Source organism: Pelodiscus sinensis, chromosome 16 (assembly GCF_049634645.1).
Source record: "Pelodiscus sinensis isolate JC-2024 chromosome 16, ASM4963464v1, whole genome shotgun sequence".
Lineage (NCBI taxonomy): Eukaryota > Metazoa > Chordata > Testudines > Trionychidae > Pelodiscus > Pelodiscus sinensis.
The window spans coordinates 31,013,696-31,037,601 of NC_134726.1; the positions used below are offsets into that span (position 1 = coordinate 31,013,696).

Genomic DNA, 23,906 nt, shown 5'->3' on the forward strand with positions numbered 1-23,906 from the left:
GAAACTTCCCCTGCGCCCTTCCTCCTAGCCCAGTCTTTGATCTTTCTCCCAGCGAAGGGCAGCCCAGCCCTCTCCAGTAGGCCTGCAGCTACTGGCAGTGCTTCCATCTTCTACTCTGCGGCCTCCCAAACAGCCGCTCTGATGTGGGGCAAAGCTCAGGGATCCCACATTAATCTGCCCCAGTTTAAATACTGTTTTGTTTCCTTCCATCTCTCCTCTCCCAGATGCCTTTGTGGTGACTGCTTTGGCCATCTCCACTACTTCGCCAATGCCACAGAGCCCTCTCCCACACCCCAAATCCTCATGCCCAGCCCCACCCCAGATCTTGCACCCCTAGTTAGAGCTCTCAGTCCCCTGCTCCCTAGCTCCCTGCCCCAGCTCTGTGAAAGTGTGTGAGGGTGAGGGAAAGTGAATAAGGGAGGGAGGGGGATGGAGCGAGCAAGGGGCTCAGAGAAAGGGTGAGGCAGAAGCAGGGCTGTGGGGACCAGGTGGGGAAGGAGTGTTCTGGTTTGTCTAATTAGAAATTGGCAACCCTATCCAGGACTTGAACATCGTCGAGCGGTGTCTCCTGCTTTTGAGCCATCAATTCCTCTCCGGCATTCAAGAGTTTGTTGAGGAGCCGGGTTGTTTTCAGTTGCTTTGCAGAACGGATTCAATGAATGTATCATGTGCACACATTAGATCCGGCGTCGGAGTAGCAGAGGGTGACGACAAGGGGGAGCGAGTGTCTGGGAAACGCCTTTCATGCCACGCCAGGGTGGAGGCGGATTTGCAAACACTGATTTTCTCTTCTCTTAAGGAAGGTTTCGAAGGGAAAAGGAGTCTGCTCAAGGACACACTGAAGAGGTTTACACAGAGGCCCTGAAGGGGGTCGCTCCACCATGCAGGAGGAATGCAGCATCTCATAGGATCTGGTGCAAAACCCACGAGTGCTGGTGCCTGCAGAACTCAAGTGGGTCTCCCTTCCTACAGAGAGCATGGATCTGTATCTACACAGCCTCTGCTGTAACCCAAGGTGCTCCTGGTTACATATTGTCTCCCACGGCCATCTGCGGTCAGTGTTTCAGCCTGCTACTGTCAGCCTGCTTTGTGTTGGTTTGGCTGCTTGACAGTGGGTTTTTTTTTAGATCGAGCAGCTGGCAGAGTTGAATCTACTGCTACCTAATGACTGTAAAAACTGTGCGGTGGCTTTTTGCTCAAGAATAGGTTTTGTGGGGGGCGGGGGTTAAATTTGCTATGTGCTGTTGTCTTTGCGCTAATTTCCAGGTGCCAATATTTCAGCAGCAGAAGTTTGTGTGGAATGTTTAATTTCTACAAAAGCATGGTCTTTGATAGAGCTTCCCGGACGGCTGTCGGCTGGAGCACACGTGTGCTGGGATGGAAAGGTGGCAGACATGTTTTTTTCTTTAAGGCCAAGGCCATTTGTAGCTGGAAGGGTGACCTTGTTTCTTCCAAGGAGAGCAGAGCAGGTTCTCCCAAGGGTGGCTCTGAAGCTCTTGCTAGAGCCAGCACATTCACTTCCAAAGCTTGGGTGGGTGTTTTACACAACAACAGGCTGCTGAGTAGCAGTGCATTGCTGCAAAATTCATATCCTTAAAGATGAGAGCGCTTGCTTGAGGAGGAGCCCAAACTCAACGGGAGCTTTGCATCCTGAATTTCATAGGTTGAGCCTGTATCTCTCTAATGGAAAAACTTAAAAACCAACAAATAGTCTAGTAGCACCTTAAAGACTAACAAAACATGTCGATGGTATCGTGAGCTTTCATGGGCACAACCCACTTCTTCAGATGACTGGAGTATTAAAAGTCCAGATCCAAGAATAAAGAAGGGAATTGGGAAGAGGGAGAAGGAGGAAAAAAAGGAGAAAAAAGACAGTGAATAGATTGTTCAAGTAGTTACCGGAGGCTGATAAGAACAATTAGCACCTCCAGTGTTTGGTTGGTTGGTTAAGTCATTAAGATGTGGAAGGTATTGTGTGAGCCAGTCGATATCTCTGTTCATTCCATTCTGATAATAATTAAATTTGTAAGTTCCAACCCTTCCCTGTGTATTTGGCTTGTGGAATTGGCAAGAAACAACATGGTGACTTGGAGATCCATTAATAGGTGCCCAGGCAGATTAAAGTGTTCTCCAACCGGTTTTTGTGTGCTGCCTTTTTGGATATCTGATTTGTGTCCATTAATTCTTTCCGGTAGAGACTGAACAGTTTGGCCAATATACATGGCAGTGGGGCATTGCTGGCATAGATCACGTAAGTGGATGTGCAGTTAAATGAGCCCCTGATGTAGTGGGGTCTAGTGATGAAATTGCTTGTGTACATGTGTGGGCAGAGTTGGCACCGGAGCTGATTGCAGGGGTGGGTTCCTGGATGATTATGATGGAGGTGTGTTGTGTGGTTACTGTAAAGAATTTGTTTGAGGTTAGGGGGTTGTCTGTAGGCAAGGATTGCTTTGTCCCCCAAGGCCTGTGAGAGTAAGGGGCATTTTCCAGGATAGGCTGTAGATTGTTGATAATGCGTTGGAGGGGTTTAAGTTGTGGGCTGTATGTAATGACAAGTGGAATTCTGTTGTTTTCTCTTTTTGGCCTGTCTTGAAGTAGTTCGTGTCTGGGTACACTTTTAGCTCTGTCAATCTGTTTTTTCACTTCTACAGGTGGATATTTCAGTTTTAAGAACGCTCTATATAGATCTTGTAGGTGTTTTTCTCTGTCTGTGGGATTGGAGCAAATCCAGTTGTATTTTAGGGCTTGGCTGTATACAATAGTCTGAGAAATGTGTCTGGGATGGAAGCTAGAGGCATGAAGGTTAATGCAGCGGTCGGTAGGTTTCTGGGATAGGGTGGTGGAAATTTGTCCATCATTTAATTGTACTGTAGTGTCAAGGAAGTGGATCTCTCGTATGGATTGATCCAGGCTGAGATTGATAGTGGGGTGGAAGTTGTTGAAATCCCTGTGAAATTCTTCAAAGGTCTCTTTCCCATGGGTCCATAGGATGAAGACGTCATCAATGTAGCGTAAATAGAGTAAGAGTACTAGGGGTAGAGAGCTGAGGAAACATTGTTCAAGGTCAGACATAAAGACGTTGGCATATTGTGAGGCCATGTGGGTGCCTATGGCTGTGCCGCTGACTTGAAGATACAAATTGTCTCTGAATCAGAAGTAGTTGTGGGTGAGTTGCAGAGCTCTGTAACCAGGTGTACAGTGCTGTCATCGGGAATGGTGTTCCTAATAGCCTGTCATCTGTCCTTGTGTGGAATGTTGGTGTAAAGACCTTCTACGTCCATGGTGGCCAGGATGGTGTTTTCAGGAAGATTACTGATGTTTTGTAGGTTCCTCAGGAATTCAGTGGTGTCTTGAAGATAGCTAGGAGTGCTGGTAGCATAGGGTCTGAGGAGAGAGTCACTATCGCCAGATAATCCTTTGGTAAGTGTGCCCATGCTTGAGTTGATGGGTCATCCAGAATTTCCAGGTTTGTGTATCTTGGGTAGCAGATAGAAAACTCCTGGCCAGGGATTGGGGGGTGGGGGATATTAGTGTAAATTTGGCCCTGAGCGGCATCAGGTGGCTTCATGAGCAGTTGTTTCAGGTTTTTTTGGCATTCTTTAGTGGGATCACAGGAGAGAGGCTTGTAGAATTTGGTGTTGGTGAGTTGTCTGGTCGCCTCCTGTTCATCATCTGTTCTGTTCATGATCAGGGCTCGCCAAGCGGCAGCGAGCCCTGCTCACCAGCCACACGGTTCTGCGAGCTGCGCATGCGCAAATCGCGCTGCGCCGGCTTGTAATCTACTCACCACGGGCAAGTAGATTATATGATTTGTCGAGCCTTGTTCATGATGATTACAGCACCCCCTTTGTCAGGATCCTTGATTGTGATGTTAGAATTGTTTTTGGGGCTGTGTGTAGCATTGTGTTCTGCATGACTGAGATTATGTGTTATATGATGTTGTTTGCTGACAATGTCAGCCCGGGCATGTTTGTGGAAGCAATCGATGTAGGAGTCAAGACTCTCATACTACTAACAGCCGTAATCAGAGGGGTAGCCGTGTTAGTCTGAATCTGCAAAAGCGGCGAGGAGTCCTGTGGCACCTTATAGACTAACTGAAGTGTTGGAGCATAAGCTTTCATGGGCAAAGACCCACTTCGTCAGAGGCATGTATCTGATGAAGTGGGTCTTTGCCCATGAAAGCTTATGCTCCAACACTTCAGTTAGTCTATAAGGTGCCACAGGACTCCTCACCGCTTTGGCTGTTAGTAGGTGTCCACACAGAAGCCTTCCTCTTGTGGGATTGGCAGGGGGCAGCAGCAAGGTCAGTGTGTTGTACATCGGTGTGTTGGAAATATTCTTTAGGTGGAAGCGGCAAAAATAGGCTTCCAAATCTCCACAGAACTGAATCATATTCATAGGGGCTGTGGGGCAGAAGGAGAGTCTTCAAGATAGGACAGATTCCCTTGCCGAGCTAAGAGAATGGTTGGATAGGTTGACAATGTTGCTAGGTGAGTTGAAAGTATCGGGAACAAGAGATCCTGCAGCATGTAGGAGTTTGGATAGCCTTTTTCTTCTGAAGGGAGATGAAGTGATCCTTGTAGGTGGTTTGTTGAGTTTTGTAAAGTCTGGAGAAGAGGAGGTGTGTGTGGAAGCTTGGTTTTTTACGAGAGTTTCTAATGTTGAGAGCTCCTCCTTGATTTTCTTCCATGTGTTGTATAGAATGCTGAGAAGGTGGTTCCTGAGTTTCTTTGCGAGAGCGTGGCATAATCTCTGGCTGTAATGAGTATGGCTCAGATCCAAACCCTCCCAAACTCAGAGTGGATTAGAGCAGAATTGGGATCCAGAGCCCCTCTCTGCATTTTATAATCTTCTTCCTTTTCCTTTCAGTGTGGCTAAGCTTTTCATACACCCGCCCCACCCTGCAAGATGTTTGCTTGATTTAGTGCAGTGCTTCTCAAACTTTCGGATCGGCGACTCCTTTCACATCGCAAACCTCTGAGTGCGAGACACCCCCTTATCAATTAAAAACACTTTTTAAATATATATTTAACATCCTTGTAAATGCTGGATGCAAAGCGGCATTTGGGGTGGAGGCTGACCGCTCACAACCCCCCATGCAATCACCTCGTCACCTCCAGAAAGGTCCCTATCCCCACTTTGAGAACCCCCGATTTAGTGATAGTTTCACCAAAACAGTTCTCATAATTCTCTCTGACAGCTCCTCCTGGCAAAGCTGAGCCCCACAGACCTTTGCTTTATCAGTCTCTGCCACCTACCAGGTGTGCCGTGTGTGGCTCTGGAGAGAGGAATACGTAATGAACAGATTATTCAATTAGGAATTTAACACATGACCAAGTGATCATTTTAAGAGGCTTTCCAGTCAAACAGGATTTGAATAAACTGGTGTGCGAGTAATGGATTCTCTTAACTGGTTTATTCCTTTATCAGTTTTTTTTAAAGCACTTCAGCACTTTCAGTGTGCCATTGTTGATCCTTTTCTCCGTGCTCTGCCTTCCTCCCTGATTTATGCAAATCCTCGGTAAGGCGTTTAATGCGTTGCACGTGTCAATAGCACTGACATCTCCAATAAAGCCTTATACTTCATGCACGCCCAGGCTGATTAAGATTGGGGGACGGGGCCCAATACTGGAAAGGGAAGGCTTTCAACACTGGCCGCTTCCTTTGAATTGGCTTGGCTGGTGGCGCTCCTGATAAAAATCTCTCCCTGTCTTGTTGCTGTATTTCTTTTGATGGAAAGGTTCTGCTGGAAGTGCCTCTTCTCTTTGCACTGTAATCTTAGTGATATATGAAGGATTTTGAATAGGGAACTGAGACTAGTCCTGTCTGGATCTATTTCCTGGTGTGTCACTCAGTGATTGGAGGAGCTCAAGGGGGCAGTTAGATGCATTAAGACTCATGGGCATTAAAATGTACGGGAGGATTTCTTGTCCAAGTGAGAGCATGAGCAAAAGAGACGGGCTGGCAGACGGACTATGTGTGGTGGCAGCGAGGAGAACAACAAATCCTGCAATTGTGTGTTTGCAAAGCCGGATGAGTTGTGCCAAGATCCCAATGGAGAAATCAGAGAGTAAAATCCTGCCTTCCAGTGTTCCTGAGTGACAGAGCTGACTGACACATTAGTTATGGGGACTCACTGCCCCTGCCTGGAAGATGCCTGGATACATTAATAAGGAGAAGTGGAATCGCAAGGTAGTCTGGGAACTACTTTGCAAATTGTCAGAGAGGCAGAAAAGTAGATTTTCCTATTAGTAATGCTAACAGAACTGGAGATTTTTAAGAAATCAGTCTGGCTACTGCCACGGTAATTTACATACTGTTACCCAGCATCCTTTGCTGTTCGTTTTGTTTTCTCATGATTGTTGTGATTTTGAAACATTTTTTAATGTGCACTTCAGGTCTGTTTTCCTTCCTACCCTGTTTCTTCAGGTTTGTTTTCCTTCCTACCCTGTTTCTTCAGGTTTGTTTTCCTTCCTACCCTGTTTCTTTAGGTTTGTTTTTCTTCCCACCCTGTTCCTGTACCTTTTCTGTGGCCATTATAGCCAGGGATCTATGCATTCTAGATTCCGCAGCCCAGAATTCCCCCTGAAAGCCAATCCTTATTCAAATGCAGGGATGGGAAGCCAAGGATCAGGGACTGTATGCGGCCCGTGGCTTGCCTGGATCTGGCCCCCAAGGCATGGGGTTCTCCCCACCCAGCATTGGGGAGCCCATGCTGGTACTCCAGTCCCACTCCCACCACCTCCTCTGTGGGGTTGGAGCACACAAACTCTACTAGCCTGGGCCCCCTTAGGCTCTGGGGAATGTGGAGAGAGTCTTTCTCCTTCTCAGTTGGGGGCCATGTGAGTGAGAGTTTGGTTGTTGGGTTTTTTTTCTTTGCCTCTCGCTTGTGATTTGTGGATTCTGTGGATCAGTGGCCCCGACCCCCCCCCCCAAAAAAGGTTCCCCAGCCCTGCTCTAATGTCTCAGCTCTCATTTTGAAACAAATTGTTTCCAGCCCTCCTGGCTGCAAAGATAAATACGAACAGCATGTAGCAGAGGGAGCAATGTCTGTCTTCATCTGCAGAAAGCCTGAAACAGTGGCTTTGAGAGGTGTGAACCACCTCATGGGTCTCGGTTGTTGATTCTGGAACCTAATGATGAGAATCTGGGGCATACTGAAAACTACGACTGTAGGGACAACATCAAACAAATTGACTGCAACAACTAATAGCACGGGGACTGCTGTGCTCACTGTGTTATTTATGTTTGAAGATTTTATTGAGTTACATACAATTTAAAAAAATGGCCCCAAAGCTTCGGCAGAATCCAAAGTCCTAGCTGGAGAATTTTGGCTGCTCCCGCCCCAGAGTATGTGGATACCTTGATTATAACGTGCAGTAACATGACCCAAGACCCTGGGGTGCGTTTAATAACATCTGAGGGAGAGGAGTGGGAATGCTGGAAGGCTAATGGATAGCAAGCTGAGGCCAAACAAATTGTCTGGGAAGTCTGGTGCAAGATAAAGTGCCATCTGGACAAGTCCTTTTTTTATTTTGTTTTGGTTTTGGTCGTCCCCCCTCTCTCCCCTGCTCCAGACAAAGGAGATTGGGGGACGGCTGAGTGGCGGCACTTTGAAGTCTAATATTAAGAGAACAAGATGAAAGTCATTCCAATGTCCTGCAGTGCTGGGTGCGACAGCCCCACCTTCAGTTTCAAGGCCATTCAGCTCCGCTCTTTAGGTTCAGAACTTAATACGTATCCGGACCTGAGCTGCTTCAGTAAGCTCCAAGCTTCACTGCTCTCACTTCTCTAGGTTCTGGTGTCGTTTGACTCTTGTTTGACACTCACCCACTTTTGGTATTGCCCAAGAACTGGATCCCTGCTGACTTCACTGAAGAAGTGCCCAAGATAGAAAGATGGGAAGCAGCAGTGCAGGGTGCGGAGAGAGGCTCTGTGGTTTTGAGTTTGCTCACAAAGACCTGGGTCGCTGCTCCCTGAAGGACTGGCGGGAGCTTTGCCATTTGCAGCCGACATAGCTCCCCAGACCACTGGTTCCGCTGATTGCCAGTGGCCCTGTTGCAGAAAGTCCATAGTTCAAATGGGTAGTTTCTCTTCCTGACCAGCCCAGTCCCAAGCCTTGGCAGCTGCGTGTGGAAACAGGTGGAGTGAGGAGAAAGGAGCTCGGAGTCACCCACAATTAGGGCTGAAAATGCTCAGTTCGGTGGAGGCTTGGTGGTACCAGGCAGGACCTAAACAGGAGTAATTCCTTGGAGGCAGCTGCTTTCCTTAGGAAGAGCGTTGCCCACAGCCTGTGTAACCCTCTCTCAGTCTTAGCTTACCCCCCTTGGTCCAATTCACCTCTTGTGGGGGTCTCATGGCAACCTTTCAAGACTGCCAGAGAGATGTGACCCCAGTGCTGGGGCCAAGCACGGTACATTCTGTGCTGTCCACTGATATGAGCACGAGGGAGGGGTTGTCCCTAGGCAGTGGGTAATGTAGGCAAGGAAAGGCATTGCCTTCCCAAAACTGACTACATGCCCCAGCCATCAGGGAAGACCAGGGCTGTGGCATGACAGCTCAGCCCCCTAGTTGCCGGGAAAGGCTGAGGCTGTGGTGCAGCAGGCTGGCTTCCGGCTGCCGGGAGGGTTGGGAACACCACACAGCAGCCCCAGCACTCCAGGTGGCCAGGAAGGAAAAGGCTGCAATTGGATGGGGCTTAGCCCCATGGGAAGGGGGAGAAAGGTTGTTGAAGGGGTGGGGCTGGGGTTTGCTTTCCCCAGCTGGGCCTTCACCCGCCACTCATGGGGTTGTCTCTTTCATAAGCGACCTCCTCTTTCCATGTCCTTTGTGAACAGCACTTGTTGAATAACGCCTGAGAGAAAGGCCTGGGAATGCTGGGAGCCTGACAGAGAGCAAGGCTGAGGCCAAACAAATTGCCTGGGAAGTCTGGTGCAAGCCAAAGTGTCCTCTGGACAAGCAAAGGTATCTGGGGTTTTACCCCCAAAAGAGATTGGGGGAAGGCTGAGTGATAGCAGGCACAGTAGCCAGGAACGGCCAATCAAAGGGCCGGATGGGAGCGAAGCACAGACGTGCTGCCTCAGGCGTCATGGTGACAGCTGGAGGCTTTGCACACAGCAGCTTGGCTTCATTCCCAGGCCTGTCTCTACTGGCGTGATGGAGATCCACGAGTCGGACCCGTCCTCACAGCTGCCGTTCTGGGCAATGGCGGACTGCGTCGGCGGAGGACTAAGCTAGTGCTGTGGTGGAGGGTGAGTTGTGTCACACCTGGGGGGGCTGGAACAATGGGTGCCGAGAGCCATTGAACCAGACGGAAAACCCTGGCTATGATGGAAAGGACTTGAAGCCAGGGGGTGTGGCAGCACCCCTAATCCAAGCACCTGTGGGCACACCAGGCACAACAGTGGCCACTCACATTTTTCTTGGATGTAATCTACCCCTGTTACCCAGGCTCAGCTCTGACCGGGGGAGCCGACAGCCTGCATGGGCCTTTGGGCAACAGAAGGGGCGAGGCCTTGGGCGGAAGGGCCAGGGTAGCTAACCCTCCACATCCCCTGCCCACCCCTCAGAGCCACACAGAGTACATGGCACGACGCTCTGGTGGCGATTTAAAGCCACAGTAACAGCAGCGGAATCACCAGACTCAGGGACAACTGCCCCTTTTCCCACCCGTCCCCTCCTCAGCAAGCCTGGTTCTGACTCACCAGCTCTGACTGTGGGGGTAAATGTGTAAGACCAAGCGAGAGTCGGGCCGGCTACAGACAAGAAACCCTGGCTTGACTATCAACACAGATCAAGCAGCAGCCAGAGAAGCCCACGGTATCAGACAGCCACTGCAGCACGACAAAACACCGGTGGATGAAGAATCATTTTCACCCGCTACTGGTCAAGGCTGGATTTAAACCAGCAGCCAACTGGTACAAGCGTTACGGCTCAACACCCATCCCCCGAGCCATTCCGCCTCCTTGAGTCCATTTTAATAAATCCAGCACAGGCTCTTCCTGGGCACAGAAGTCTACCTGGGCAAGCGGCAGGTTCAGTTTCATATTAGCAGCTATGCTAATTGCATCCCCAAAGTGCTTTGCAGAGTTACATTTACCATATATCTGAGAGAGTCTAGTCTGTCTGTGGGTGTGTGCGTCTGTCTGTCCCTCTGTCCATTTGTTCAAGAACTCCTACTCAATGGTAAGAGCTAGGACGACCAAATTTGGTCTGCAGCTTCCAATTATCATAACTTAAAGCAAGGCCAGGGTGTGGTTGTGCCAGGACAAGGGGATGTCCCTGAAATGTGATTGTTTTCCATAACATGGAAAAGAAGGGGACGCTAGCAGGGACAGTTATACTGTGTAATGACCACAGGGGGCAACAAGGGACCAGTGATGGGGACCGGGACAGCTATAACCCCACTGGGCCAGCAGGAGGCAGGGATGGAGGTAAGCTTCCTGCCCACCACCTGAACAGTAAGGCGTCTGCTATGACCAGCCCCGGGAAGTGGCCTCCAGGCAGTGCAGCCCCAACCGTGGCAAGCCCTGGGGATTCACCATCCAGGCAGTGGAGCCCCTACTGTGGTCAGCCCCAGGGAGCTGCCACCTGGGCAGCACAGCCCCTGCCAGCTCCTGCACCTCCTACACCCTGAGCCCCGTGCCGTAAGCGCCTTCATGCCCCCCAACCCTGACTCATGCACCCCCCCACACACACAGCCCTTGTGCTGAACACCCTCTCACCCCGCCCCCAGCCCTGACTCCTGCAATCCCCACACCCCCAGCTTCCTGAGGGACCTGAGCAACGCTGGGTAAATCTTCTAGCAATACGTAATAATTAACAGTAGCTAGAGAGGGCCAGGGAGACACAGAACTTAGGAGCCATAGGCAAGGGAGAAAATATTTTTTCAGGCGAGCTTGGGAGTGAGCTAATTTATCAGTGAGGTGGTGAGATACAGCCTGGGCTGCTTCAGATTTGTAAAATCCCACGTTAGGCTGGGTGACTCTTACTGCTGAGCCCAGTAAGATGTTTTCTGCTAGGATGTGTTCCGCTACACTGTGTGTGTATGTATAATGCGGGGCGGGGGAGGGGGTAAGATGGGGGAGACTATGACTTCCTAAGAACATAAGAACTGGGTCCAACCAATGGCCCATCTAGCACAGTACCCAAGTAGCTGGTGCCAGATGCTTCAATGGGAATGCACCTGCACTGGAGGTGTCCAAATAAGTGTTTTCTGAGCTCCCTGAAGAACATAAGCCCCACGAAATGTTTAAAAAATAATTTACTGGGTCTACATCAGTGGCCTAGCGAAGAGGGGGCTGGGGGAGGGGCAGTTGCCTCCGGGCACCATGCCAGGGGGGCACTACTTTAGTTCCCCTCCGCTCCCCCTGTTATCCCTCGGCTCGCCTGCTCCTCTTCCACCCGCCACCGCCAGCTGGAGCCTCCTCTCTGCCTTTCCACCCCCATCCGACCCTCCTCCCCCAGCCTGACCCTCCTCCATCTCCACCAGCAGGTTAGTGCATGCAGGGCCCCGGCCCCAAACTGGAGGGGGCGAGGGAAGACACGATACAAGCTCCCCGCCCCCAGGGTTGGGCTCAGATGTGCGCCAGGTTTGGGGCCCCGCCTCACGGTGGCGGTGTCAGGGGTGTGTGCAAATTTTGTCTTGGCCCCCGGGCACATAACACCCTCGCTACACCTCTGGCTTACATCAGTTGGTAGAAAGTACAAGCTTCACAGAGCTCTGCTTCAGGTCTGGAGAAGGAAATCAGTGTGAGTGAAATACAACGTGGGGCAGATTGTGACGCATACAGTTGGCCATATGGTACCACTTGTGTTAACAGGTAGCATGTAACCTGTTCTTGGCTGTGCCACTAACTTGTCAGGCGGACAGGGGTGCCAACAGGGGTGACAAAGAGGTCAGCTGTCCTGGGGCCCGGTGATTTAAAAGGGCCTGAGGCTCTGGGCTGCCACTATTACTATGGCAGCAGCAACCAGGACACTGGCCCTTTAAATTGTCTCTGGAGCCCCACACAGTGTGGTCTGGGTAGTGCTAAGGGCTAGGTGGGAGAGACTAGACCTTCTCCCTGAGGCCCTGCTCCTTCTGGGGGGCCCAGAGCTGAGCCCCCCCATCTTGTCCAGGCCCAGCAAAGTCTGTCACCAGCCCTGCAGACAGATCACATAACCTCACTGTGCATTGGTGTCCCCATCAATAATGCGCCTCCAAGTGTTCCTGGGAAGCTAAGTTCATAAGTGCTGGTCGAGTGCTTTGAGAGCGTGACAGAGAAGCACTGTCACAGGGCAGCGTTTTGTTCCCTATCACCGAGCTCTTCCCTGTTTGGCTTCAAAGTGAGCCTTTCACTCCGACCCCACCTCTTTAAATAGCCTGGATCAGCAGGAGCAAACTCAAGCACTGAGCCCATCAAGGCACTGCCGCTGATTAGCAGGTTCCTTCCATTGCTCCCGCTGCTGATTGTCTTTTTTTTTTTAATTATGCAAAGTGATAATCAAGGTCCTGAATTAGCTCCTCGTCTTGGATTAATTAGTGATGGGTGCCAATCAGTTTCAGCACCACAGAAAAGGCCCTGGGTGACTTCTGTTCTTCTATCAGAATATTCCTAGGATTGTGGGTGTGTTGGTGAGTGTGCGGGTGTGGTGTTGTGAGTGGCCATGACACCCGGAGAAGTGCCATGACCTGAATCAGGGTATGTCTACACTACCCCGCTAGTTCGAACTAGCGGGGTAATGTAGGCATACCGCACTTGCAAATGAAGCCCGGGATTTGAATTTCCCGGGCTTCATTTGCATAAACTGGGCGCCGCCATTTTTAAATCCCTGCTCGTTCAAACCCCGTGCCGCGCGGCTACACGCGGCATGAACTAGGTAGTTCGGACTAGGCTTCCTAGTCTGAACTACTGTTACTCCTCGTGGAATGAGGAGTAACGGTAGTTCGGACTAGGAAGCCTAGTCCGAACTACATAGTTCGTGCCTTGCCCACCATGGAGCAACAACTGGGTGTCTTGCAGGGGCCCTGGCCCGTTCCCCACATGCCGACCTCGCCTTGCAGAGGGGTGCTGGGTTTCACCCACCATTTCCCCAGGGAGAACTGACCACTGCTCTTGTTTCACCACAACTGCAGCACCTTGGACTGCAGGGTGCACCACCCCACCTGCAACAGCTACCCGCACCTGGGCCAGCAGGTGCATCAGGAACCTGGAGGACTACCACCGGCAGTACCTGCAGTTACTGGAGCACCAGATCCGCATCCAGGAGCACTGGGTCCGGGAGGACCTGCGGCTGCAGCAGCAGAACTTGGAGGTGCTGGAGGAGCAGAGCCATGCCCTCAGAGGTCACCTCCAGACCCTGGAGGACAGGTTCCCGCCTCCTCCTGCTCCAGCCCCTGTGGCCGCCCCAGCTCTCGCTTCTCCTTCCACCCATGCTCCTCCTCCCGCTTCCTCCACACCCCCCATCCCTCCTGTCCCACCCTCCACACCCACTCCCCTCTGATGCCCTCACACCCGCAGTGCTGCAAGACGGAAGAGTCAGCAGGACCCCCAACCCTGAGCTTTCCCTTCCCTTCCTCCCCTTCCATTCCTTTCCAGCTCCCTCCTCCCAGGTTTTCCCTCCCCTCTTTCACCCTCACTCCTCCCTCCCCCACCCCAGTTATGTAAAATAAAAAGAGATTTTTGTTGGAAAAACAGGTGTCTTTATTTGACATTAGGAAGGGTGGTTAGGGAGAGGAAAGGGGAAGGAGGGGAGGGTGGAAGAAGGCCCCAGGGGGGCATGCAGAGAGAGTTCAGTCCTCCTCCACCTAGAAGCTCTCCTGCAGGGATTCCCGGATCCGGACAGCCCCCTGCTGGGCCTCCCGGATGGTAGCGGTGCAGGGCTGCACATACTGGCCAGCCATGCAGTCAGCCTCAGCCATCCAGGCTGGCAGGAAAGCCTCCCCCTTCCTCTCGCATAAATTGTGCAGCACACAACATGCTGCCACCACAGGAGGGATATTGTGCTCAGCGAGGTCGAGGCGGGTGAGGAGACACCTAAATTGTGCTTTCAGGTGTCCGAAGGCCCCCTTGACCACTATGCAGGCCCTGGTGAGCCTGGCATTGAAGGCCTGCCGGGAGGGGTTGAGGTGCCCCGTGTAGCGCTTCATCAGCCAGGGCTGTAGGGGGTAGGCTGCATCCCCCACCAGGCAGACGGGCATGTCCACGTCCCCGACCCTGATGTGGCAGTCGGGGAAGAAAGTCCTGGACTGCAGCCTCTGGCACACGGAGGAGTTCTGGAACACCCTGGCGTCGTGTGCCTTGCCGGACCAGCCCACAATAATGTCCGTGAACTGGCCCCGGTGGTCACACACGGCCTGCAGGAGGACGGAGAAGTACCCCTTGCAGTTGATGTACTGGGAGGCCTGGTGTTCCGGGACACAGATGGGGATGTGCATCCCATCGATGGCCCCGCCGCAGTTGGGGAAGCCGAGGGCGCTGAACCCCTGGATGACCGCCTCCAGGTCGGCGAGGCGGACCACCCTGCAGAGCAGCACCCGGTTGATGGCCTTGACCACCTGCAGAGAGACTCAGCAAACCACGAATCACTGGGGCACCCAGGTGGCTGGGAGTGTTTGTTCCCTGGCACTGCCCCGCGCCCCACTTCCGGAAGCAACCCCTGCAGGTGGCATGTAGTACGGCCGGGACAGACCGAACCCTCCGATGCAGGGCACTTTCGCCTCCTCCTATCCCCATTTTCCCTGGGGTGGCCCATTCCCTCCTTGCAGCCCCTCTGCCCCCCGGCCCAGTGGCCGGTGGGTGCCGTACCTCCATGAGCACTGCTCCGACGGTGAATCTCCCCACACAGAACTGGTTCCCGACGGATTGGTAGCTGTCTGGCGTGGAGAGGTTCCACAGGGCGATGGCCACATGCTTCTGGAGGGGGATGGCGGGCCTCATGCGAGTGTCCCGTCACCGCAGAGCAGGGGCGAGCCACTCGCAGAGCTCCAGGAAGGTGTCCTTCTTCATCCTGAAGTTCTGGGTCCACTGTTGGTCTCCCCAGCACTCCAGGACAATGCGGTCCCACTAGTCACTGCAGGTGTCCAGATACCAGATGCAGCGGGGCATGCTGGCATCTGGGCGCTGCTGCCACTCCTCCACGACACCCGGGGAGGCCAGGGGGAGAGGCAGGGGGCTGACGTGCACCAGGTGCTGCAAGGCAGCCTCCACCTGTTGCTGGCAGGCTTGCAGCAGCAAGTCCAAAAACTGTAGCAGCATGCCCAGGGTGAGCTCTGGCTCCATGGTGCCAACTGCGGCGGCGTCCCCAATGGGAAGCACCGACACAGGCAGGTGGAGAGAAAAACGCTTTGCTGTCCCTCGGCGAGGTAGGCAAGCAAGCGGAAAAGCTGAGAACCAGCTGTCCAAGGGGGTCCCTTTAAGCACGAGCCTCAGATAGCCTCAGACAGCAGCCACACAAAGCAACTACTGAGCTGATGCCCTGCCGGAACCGGTTTCAGCTGCCCTTAAATGCGACCCAGTGTCCAATCAGTGTGGATGCGCTAGTTTTTAAGTCTAGATGCACTAATTCTAATTAGCTTAGTTCGAATTAGCTAATTTGAATTAAGTGTTTTGTTCTGACACCCATACCCGGGGTATCTGAGGGTACGTCTAGACTACAGGGTTTTGTCGACAGAAGTTTTGTCAACAGATACTGTCGACAAAGCTTCTGTTGACAAAGAGCGTCTAGACTACATCCAGTTCTGTCGACAAAGCAAGCTGCTTTGTTGACAAAACCATGTAGTCTAGACACAACCTGAGTGGCTTCTGTGTGAAATCAATAGTAGGAGCAAGCCCCAAAGGTCCTGTGGCAGAGTTGCTTTTGGTTACTGGGAGTTATTATTTGTTACGTGTGTTGTGGTAGCACCTAGGGTCCCATCATGCTTAGTCCTGTACAAACACTTAGCACGAGTAGTTTGAAATGTATTGTTCTGCGATGTGAGGAAAGAACATAGGAACCCCAAAGCATGTCCTCTCCCTGTTAGTCTGACAGCTCTGCCGAAGGAAAAGCAGAGGAGAAGAAAGGAGTGTTCAGCAGTCCAGCGCAGGGGCACACGCACCAGGAAGAGACATTTAATCACTAGGGGTACGTCTACACTAGCCCTCTAGTTCGAACTAGGGAGGCTAATGAGGGTGACCGAAATTGCAAATGAAGCGCGGGATTTAAATATGAGGGATTTAAAACCTCACTCCAGGAGGAATAACAGCTAATTCGAGTTAGGGCTTTACTTCGAACTCCCATTTCACTGCTGCGTGTAGACGTGGGCAGTTATTCCGGGCTAGTCAATTTCCAAAAGTGGCGATCGCCCAGGAATATGCTAATGAAGCGTGGGATATTTAAATCCCACGCTTCATTTGCAATTTCAGTCACCCTCATTAGCCTCCCTAGTTCGAACTAGGGGGCTAGCTTAGACATACTCTAGATGTTTAAGACTATGGTGATGCCTGTTTTGAGTTTGCTCCAACTAATTAGGTGTCAGGACCTTGCACACAGATGCAGGCTATTCTGCCGATTCACCTTGGCGCACAGACCAGGCATATCTAATTTGTTCCAGCTCAGGAGCATACAATGGTACTGAGTTAATATAGAAGGAAGTTGGAGCCAAAAAAGCCATTGAGAAATCCTAGGAACAGCCACGCCTGGGAGAAAGCTTAGGCTGAGGTTTTATTGTCTGTGGCTCTTAGTTAAGGCAGCAACGAGGTGTCACTGCATGTGTGGGTACTGTGTTGGGAGCAAGGCAGCTTATCCTGTATCAACAGTAAGTGGGTCTGGCCCACGAAAGCTCATCATCTAATAAACCATCTTGTTAGTCTTTAAAGTGCTACATAGTCCTGTATTTTGCTTCAGCTACACCAGACTAACACGGCTACATTTCTATCACTATAAACCCACAGACTTCCATTTAACATCTCATGGCAGGAGGAGGGGCCTCTTTCTTGTGTTGTGCCTGGTCAGTGATGTGGGGAGAAAAATGCCCCTTGCCCACCCCACAAGCTTGTCCTAGGAGCCAGCAGTGCCTTTCATTGCTAGTTAGCAAAGAGCTGAGACCGTTCCAAGGTATGTACAGTCATTAGAGATGCCTGCCCTGCTGGATTTGACTATTCCCCTCCTGACTGTTGGAATGGGGGTGGGCAGTGCCTGTGGGGTGGGGTGCAGCCTGACCAGAGTCCAGTGTGAAGGACACACCCTAGCATTTGCATTTACCAGGCAAAATCTGCCCCTCCGGGCCTTGTCTTCCCCACTTCAGGGGGCTGATCTGTAAGTTGGAATTGGTCCTGCCTAGTTGGAATTGGTCCTGCCTAGAGCAGGGGGCTGGACTTGATGACCTTCTGAGGTCTCTTCCAGCTCTATGATTCTATGATTCTATGAACAGGAACCAATCCAGCCCATTCTCTGCAGCTCTGCTCTGAGTCAGTAAGTGGATAATGAAATGTGGGGGACACTGGTGGATCTGCAGGGGAGGGGGAGGCAGCCCAAACCTGCTCCTCTAATAACTGGGAGCACTGGTCTTCCTTCCGTGTGTGTTACCAGTAGGTCAGAAAGCTAAGCAGGACTCTCCATTTCCTCTGCCTCATTAATTTGCCATTGGTGATCATGGGCAGGGATCATCCATCTAGGCTGGCCCAGGGATTTCTCCATGACCCTGTGCACTGCGGCGGTCACCCATATCTTGCTGCTGGGCATTCACAGGGCCCAGAACACACCAGCTTTGGAGGAAATCACTGACCATAGGCGGGGACCTAAAATAATGTAGGCCAGTGTTTCCCAAATGGTGTTCCGCAGAACACCGGGGTTCCGCTAAGTGAAAATAAGAGTTCAGCGAGAAAATTCCATTACAATAATATTTTATGATTTTAAAAAATCATAATTAATATTATGGTTTTTGATTTTAAAAATGTGCAATTATACTAAATGATGATCTCATCACCTTGTTTAGCATTTGTTTATTATTATCCTTACTTATTTGTGGTCTAATTTTTCAGCTCCGTATACTAGACTGTTATTAGGGGTTCCGCAAAATTCTTTCGCATTTAAAAGGGTTCCGTGGCCAAATAAAACTGGGAAACACTGACATAGGCAATAACTCAGGGGAGGGGACAGGAGTGTCTTTTTTGTTCTGTTTGCAGCGTGAAAGGGGCTCTCAGGTGCTACAAAAATAATTCTACTAACTGATCAATAACGGGGCAAAATCCTTTGGCACAGCTAGAACTCAGCTGAGCAGCAGAGCTTGCATAGACTAGTCATGCTCGTGTCACTTTGTCACTGAAGTGGGACTAGAAATACACCTTGTGGATGAGGATCTGATGCAGAATGACCAGATGTCTCATTTTTAAAGGGACAGGCCTGTATTTCAGTCTTTCTGCAGGTGACCCTACTTTTTCTTAAAAATGTACAAATTGTCCTGTATTTTCTCCCCTTCCTTCAGGACTGGTGGGTCCTACTGCTGGATGGATCCTTGCTTGCCAGCCGCACATCCTCCAGTTGTGAGTTGTGGGGGTTTACTGGCTGCTGTCGGGGTGGATGTACAAGGCTGGTGGCGAGGCAAAGCTGCAGCGTGCCGGGCTGGCAGCTCCCCAGGTTGGTCCATGAGTACAGTCCCTGCTGGATGCCTGCTCTTGGCTAACAGGCTCGCCCGCTCCCCGCCCTATTTCCAGCCGGCACTGGCTGCTTGCTGCCATGAATAGTAAAGTTCAGGAGGTGGGTGGTTATGTGTCACCTCTGCTGCCCACCCGTCGGTCCTTTACATGCTCCCCTGGTCACTGTCCTTTCCCTGCTGTGTCCCTTCACGTCCTCAGCCCGGCTGCCCCTCCACAGCTGTTTTCCTCTGGAGCAGGGGCTTACTACCCTCTTCACACACTATCCCTGTCCTAGATCCTGCCCCCAGGCAGTACGGGGCCGCTTTGCCCCTCAGGCACGCTCTCCTGCAGAGCCTCCTTTCTGACCGGCTTTGCGGAAGCCACTGCAGTCAGGTTCCCTGGCCCTTGGTGCACAGAACATCCTTAGGAATTAACCCCTTCCCAGGGGAGCAGACAGCCTCCACGGGCCCCTGGGCAAGGTGTAGGGTGGGGTTGCCTCTGCAATTCTGAAAGGGGCGGGGCCTTGGGAGGAAGGGGCGGGGCTAGGGCCAGCCAACCCTCAGTGCCACCCAGAGCACGATGCTGCCCCTCCTGCAGCTCTCAGAGCCGCGTGGAGCATGAAACACGGCGCTCCGGCACCAGTATAAAAGGTCTGGGGCTCCAGCCACCACTGTGGCAGCAGTAGCAGTGGTGGTTTCTGGGAGCTCCGGGCCCTGGGACAGTTGCCCCCTTTGCTCTCCCACCCCGTCATCAGGCCTGCCCCTTCCAGCCCACACAGTAGCCAGGGGACAAAAGGTGGCTGGTAGACAAGCTGCTTCTAGCCACAGGAGAGCCGTAGGCAAGGGGAGAGGAGGGAAGAAATCGTCTGTACAGCTACATGGGCCAAGTCATCTCTGCCTGCCCAACCTCACCCCTGTGGCTGGAAGCTCTTAGCCCTTCCTTCCTGTACAATGCCAAAAGGCTGCTGATGGCCCTGTTCTGGTGTGAACCCTCACAGGAATCTGGGGAGGGGGCTGTGACCCTGCTTCCCCCTCGCCATGTTGTCCTGAGAAGTGGTGCCAGGTACTAGGAGCAGCCAGCTCCCTCCTGGGGGCCCAGCCAGACATGCAGCGGCGGATATAGAGCAGGGCGACTGCCCCGGGCCCCGCGCTTCAAGAGGCCCTGCGCATGTGCCGTGTCAAAGACAGGGGCCCCGCAAAATTGTGCTGCCCTGGGCCCGCAAAACCCTCATCCGCCCCTGCAGACATGCATACAAACAATTTTACCAGGTGCCCCATAATCACTATAGGGAAATATGGTCACCCTAATCATGTCTATTCTGGGGTTTCACTTTGGCTCATCTTGGCAATGAGTCATCCAAGCCTGACCCAACCAGCCCCAAAATTCAGGGATGTTAAGATCTAGGTTTTGGTTTCATCCCAGTCTCGAGTCCAAAGCCATCTGCGAGCCCAGGGCAAACACACAGGCTATGGCTATACTGCAGCCTTCTTCTGCAAAAGCTTACGCAAATGAAGCGTGGAGTAGAATATCGCCGTGCTTCATTTGCATAATTAATTAGCAGCTGTTTTTGTGCAAGAGGCTTTTGTGCAAAAAGGAGCTGTCTAGACAGCACCTTTTTGCGCAAAACCCCCTCTTGAGCAAGATCCATTCTTCCTCATTTTTTCAGGAAGAGCGGCTTTTGTGCAAGAGGGGGGTTTTGCACAAAAAGGAGCCGTCTACACAGCTCCTTTTTGCGCAAAAGCCTCTTGTGCAAAAACAGCCCCTAATTCATTATGCAAATGAAGTGCAGCGATATTCTACTCTGTGCCTCATTTGCATAAGCTTTTGCGGACAAATGCAGTATAGATATAGCCCAAGTGACCAGATGTCCCAATTTGTGGGAAAAGCCCTGATATCTGGGTCTTATAAAGGCGCCTATTTACTGCCAACTTTAGTCTCTGTGGCTGTGTCTACACTGCACCCCTTTTCCGGAAAAGGGATGCAGATTAGACCAGTCGGAATTGCAAATCCGCAGGGGATTTAAATATCCCCGCGGCATTTGCATTAACATGGCTGCCGCTTTTTTCCGGCTTGGGGATAAGCCGGAGAAAAGCGCCAGTCTAGACGTGATTCTCCGAAAAATAAGCCCTTTTGAAAGTAGGAATAAGAGATCCTCCGGAAAAGGGCTTATTTTCCGGAGAATCATGTCTAGACTGGCGCTTTTCTCCGGCTTATCCCCAAGCCGGAAAAAAGCGGCAGCAATGTTAATGCAAATGCCGCGGGGGATATTTAAATCCCCCGCGGATTTGCAATGCCGACTGGTCTAATCTGCATCCCTTTTCCGGAAAAGGGGTGCAGTGTAGACACAGCCTGTCTGTCTTTATGTCTGTGTGTCAGTCCCTCCCCTTGACAACTGGGATCTGGCAGGCTATGTCCACACTGCGAGTTTTTGCGGCAGAAAATATGCTAATGAGGGACTCGTTAGCATAAATCACGATCTCATTTGCATACTTTCTGCCGCAAAAACTCGCCATGTAGACAAAGCCACGGTGAATGCCACAAGCTTTTATGGCTCCTGGTTTGAACTGGGGACTTGTTCCTCTCTGAATTGGATTCTGACTAACACACACCCCCCTCCAGAGGAGGTGAATTGCATTTAACAAACTCTCTGGATGGCATCCGCACTTCATGAATAACTGCGTGCAGCTGTGTTCAAGCTCCTGCATTCTTGTTTAATCTCAGACTTCGTTCTGCAGAGCTGGCTTTGTTGCAAAGCCCCTGATATTGTCTCCTGGTGCATACTGCTTACGCTCCTGAGCTGCCCTGAAGGAACGCACTCTTGGGGAAGCATAAAGACACATGAGGCTAATGCTATTTAAAGGCACCGTTTCCAACACACTGGGTTCCAATGCAGCACAGTGCTCCACTTCCAGTAGAGAACTGATGCAGAAGATATGTACTCACAATGCTACATATAACCAGTGAGCATGAGTGTATGTTTACACACACACAGGCTCCGCCATTCTGTCCAATTCTTTCCAGTCTTCTCTCTGTAATGGCAGCTTTCGTACCCCCGTGATCTCCCGAGACATGACCACTCAGGAATGGTTTTGGGGAGCTCTTTTAGGCCTGCTTTTTGGAAAGATGCACGTGCAAATAGGCATCCCCTTGGGCACGTACTTTGTATGCACAGATTATGGTGACTGCACGTGAAATTGTGAAAAGTGCACATGCAAGTGGCAGACGGTGTGCAATTGTAATAACTGCACGTGCATCTCCATCATGCAAAAGCATGCCTATCCTTCTGCACATCGGGTGTTGGAGGGATGGACTTTTCACATGCCCCAAAAGGGTCCGTGTAGCTCAGTGTTTCCCAGTTGGTGCTCTGGGGAACCCTGGGGTTCTGCAAAGCAAAACGAGGGGTTCCGCGAGGAGCCGGCACTCCCCCGCCCCCTCTGAAAGAGAGAGAGAGCCGGCTAGCCAGCAGAGGCAGGGGCGGCGAGTTGTAGGGGCTCATGGTGCCCATGCTCCACCAATATTTGGAGCTGGAGCGGGCCCCAGCCCCGCCCCAAGCATCCTCCCACCCTGGCCCCAGAGCATCTCTCCCCCAGCCCAAGCCCCGTCCCCGTCCTGTCCCTGCCATGCGCAACCTTCACTGAGTTCCCCCTTGCCAGCTGCTGCTACCCTACGCGGCGTGCTCAAACCGGTGGGCAGGGAGACGCCCGGGCGTGACGTAATGTCGCGGCCCGGGATTTAAAAACTGCTGAGCGCTGCGTTGTGCCATGCAGCTGAGCTGCGGGTTCTGAGTCCAGGGACGGAGCGCAGACTCCAGCCCAGCAAAGTGGAAAGCAGAAGGTAGGGGAAGGGGAAGGGCTGGGAGAGGAAGGAGTTTGTGCGGAAGGGAAGAGGAAGGGCTGGGAGAGGAAGGGGCTTGTGTGAGGGCGGGGAGAGGGGAAGGCACCAAAGGGACAGGGTAGAGGAGAGACAAATGCCAGGAGGCCAAGTGCAGACAATGAGGAAAAAGGCAGGAGGGGAGGTGTCAATGGGAGGGGGACGGGGTGTTGCTGGGAAGGGGAGAGGGTAAGGGCATTAGGGGCTAGAGGGGGAAGGGGGAGGTGCTGGGAGAAGGCTTGAAAGAAGGGGTGGGCATGACGAAGGCCAGGATGGAGCAAGGCATGTGTGAGGGCACAGGGGCATGAGGGGACCAGGGGCATGAGGGTGGTGAGGGGGTGAGCATCAGGGAAAAAGAGAGCAAAGGAGGCAGGGGCAGTGAGGGAAGGGAGAGGCAACAGGAGGGTGCAGGAGTAAGAGAAGGTGCAAGTGCCAGGGGATTCTGGGGGTGAAGCAGAAGGGCAGACACCTGCAGGGGAGGGACCAGCACTAGAGGAGAGACACAAGGCAGGTTTGTAGAGGGAGGTGTTAGGAGAGGGGATGAGGAGGGGTAGGTCACATGATCAGAGTGGGGCTACTGGAGGAGTGGGCACAGGGAGGAGAGAAGGTGCAAGTTGCAGGAGGGCTGAGGGCAGTGAGAAGGGCAGGAGTCAGGACTGGCAGTTTGTGCAAGAGTTCTTGTGCAAGAACACGTCCACACTGCCATGTGCGAGCTGTGCTTTTGCACAAGAGCATCTATGGCAGTGTGGATGCTCTCTTGCCCAAGAAAGTGCCAATGGCCATTTTAGCCATAGAGCTTTCTTGCACAAGAAATTCATGTTGCCTGTCTACACTGGCCTCTTGCGCAAGAACAGTTGCGCAAAAGGGCTTATTCCCAAGCGGGAGCATCATAGTTCTTGTGCAAGAAGCCCTGATTTCATACATGAGAATGTCGGTGTACTTGAGCAAGAACACACGGCCAGTGTAGACAGGAAGCAAGTTTTTGTATGAGAGGAGCCGCTTTGGTGCAAGATTGCGCCAGTGTAGACACAGCCAAGGGGAGGGAGGGAGGCAGGGGCAGGGAATCAGCACTGGCTCAGCATGTCTGCATGGTTTGGGGGAAGGTGCAGGGAAATTGAGCTCAGCTGGGTTGCAGAGTGGGGAGGTCCGGGGAGCTGGGCTGGGCTGTGGGGTGGGTGTGTGTGTGTGGAGCTCAGAGCTCAGTTTGGCTGCAGGAGGAGGGAGGTGCCGGGAACCGGGGCTAGACTCGAGGGGAGGGAGAGACAGGGAATCGGCTCTTGGCTCAGCAGTTTTGTGGGGCTTGGGGGAGGTGCAGGGAAATGGGGCTCAGCTGTGCTGTGGGGGAAGCATGCAGGGAACCAGTGCAGGCCTCAGCTGGGCTGAGGGGGATGGGGGAGGGCATACAGAACAGATGGGCAGGTCAGCTGGGCTGTGAGGGGC

The 23,906-nt window shown here is 52.3% G+C and overlaps 1 protein-coding gene across 5 annotated transcripts in view; it reads left to right on the top strand.

Moving 5' to 3' along the window:
* The first annotated feature begins 648 nt into the window (after window positions 1-648).
* LOC112543886 (uncharacterized) overlaps window positions 649-23,906 on the top strand; it is a 40,234-nt gene continuing 16,976 nt past the window's right edge. For 2 of the 5 annotated variants that reach the window (XR_003087173.2, XR_003087178.2), the window contains exons 1-3: window positions 649-1,054; window positions 16,914-17,076; window positions 18,446-18,597. Coding sequence is in view for 1 of the 5 variants with exons in the window: in XM_025179055.2 (XP_025034840.2) it covers window positions 978-1,054; window positions 18,446-18,597 (229 nt within the window). In the remaining 4 variants the exon portion in view is untranslated. The remainder of the gene's footprint in view (window positions 1,055-16,913; window positions 17,077-18,445; window positions 18,598-23,906) is intronic. The other 3 variants (XR_003087175.2, XR_003087176.2, XM_025179055.2) reach the window with 3 other exon arrangements.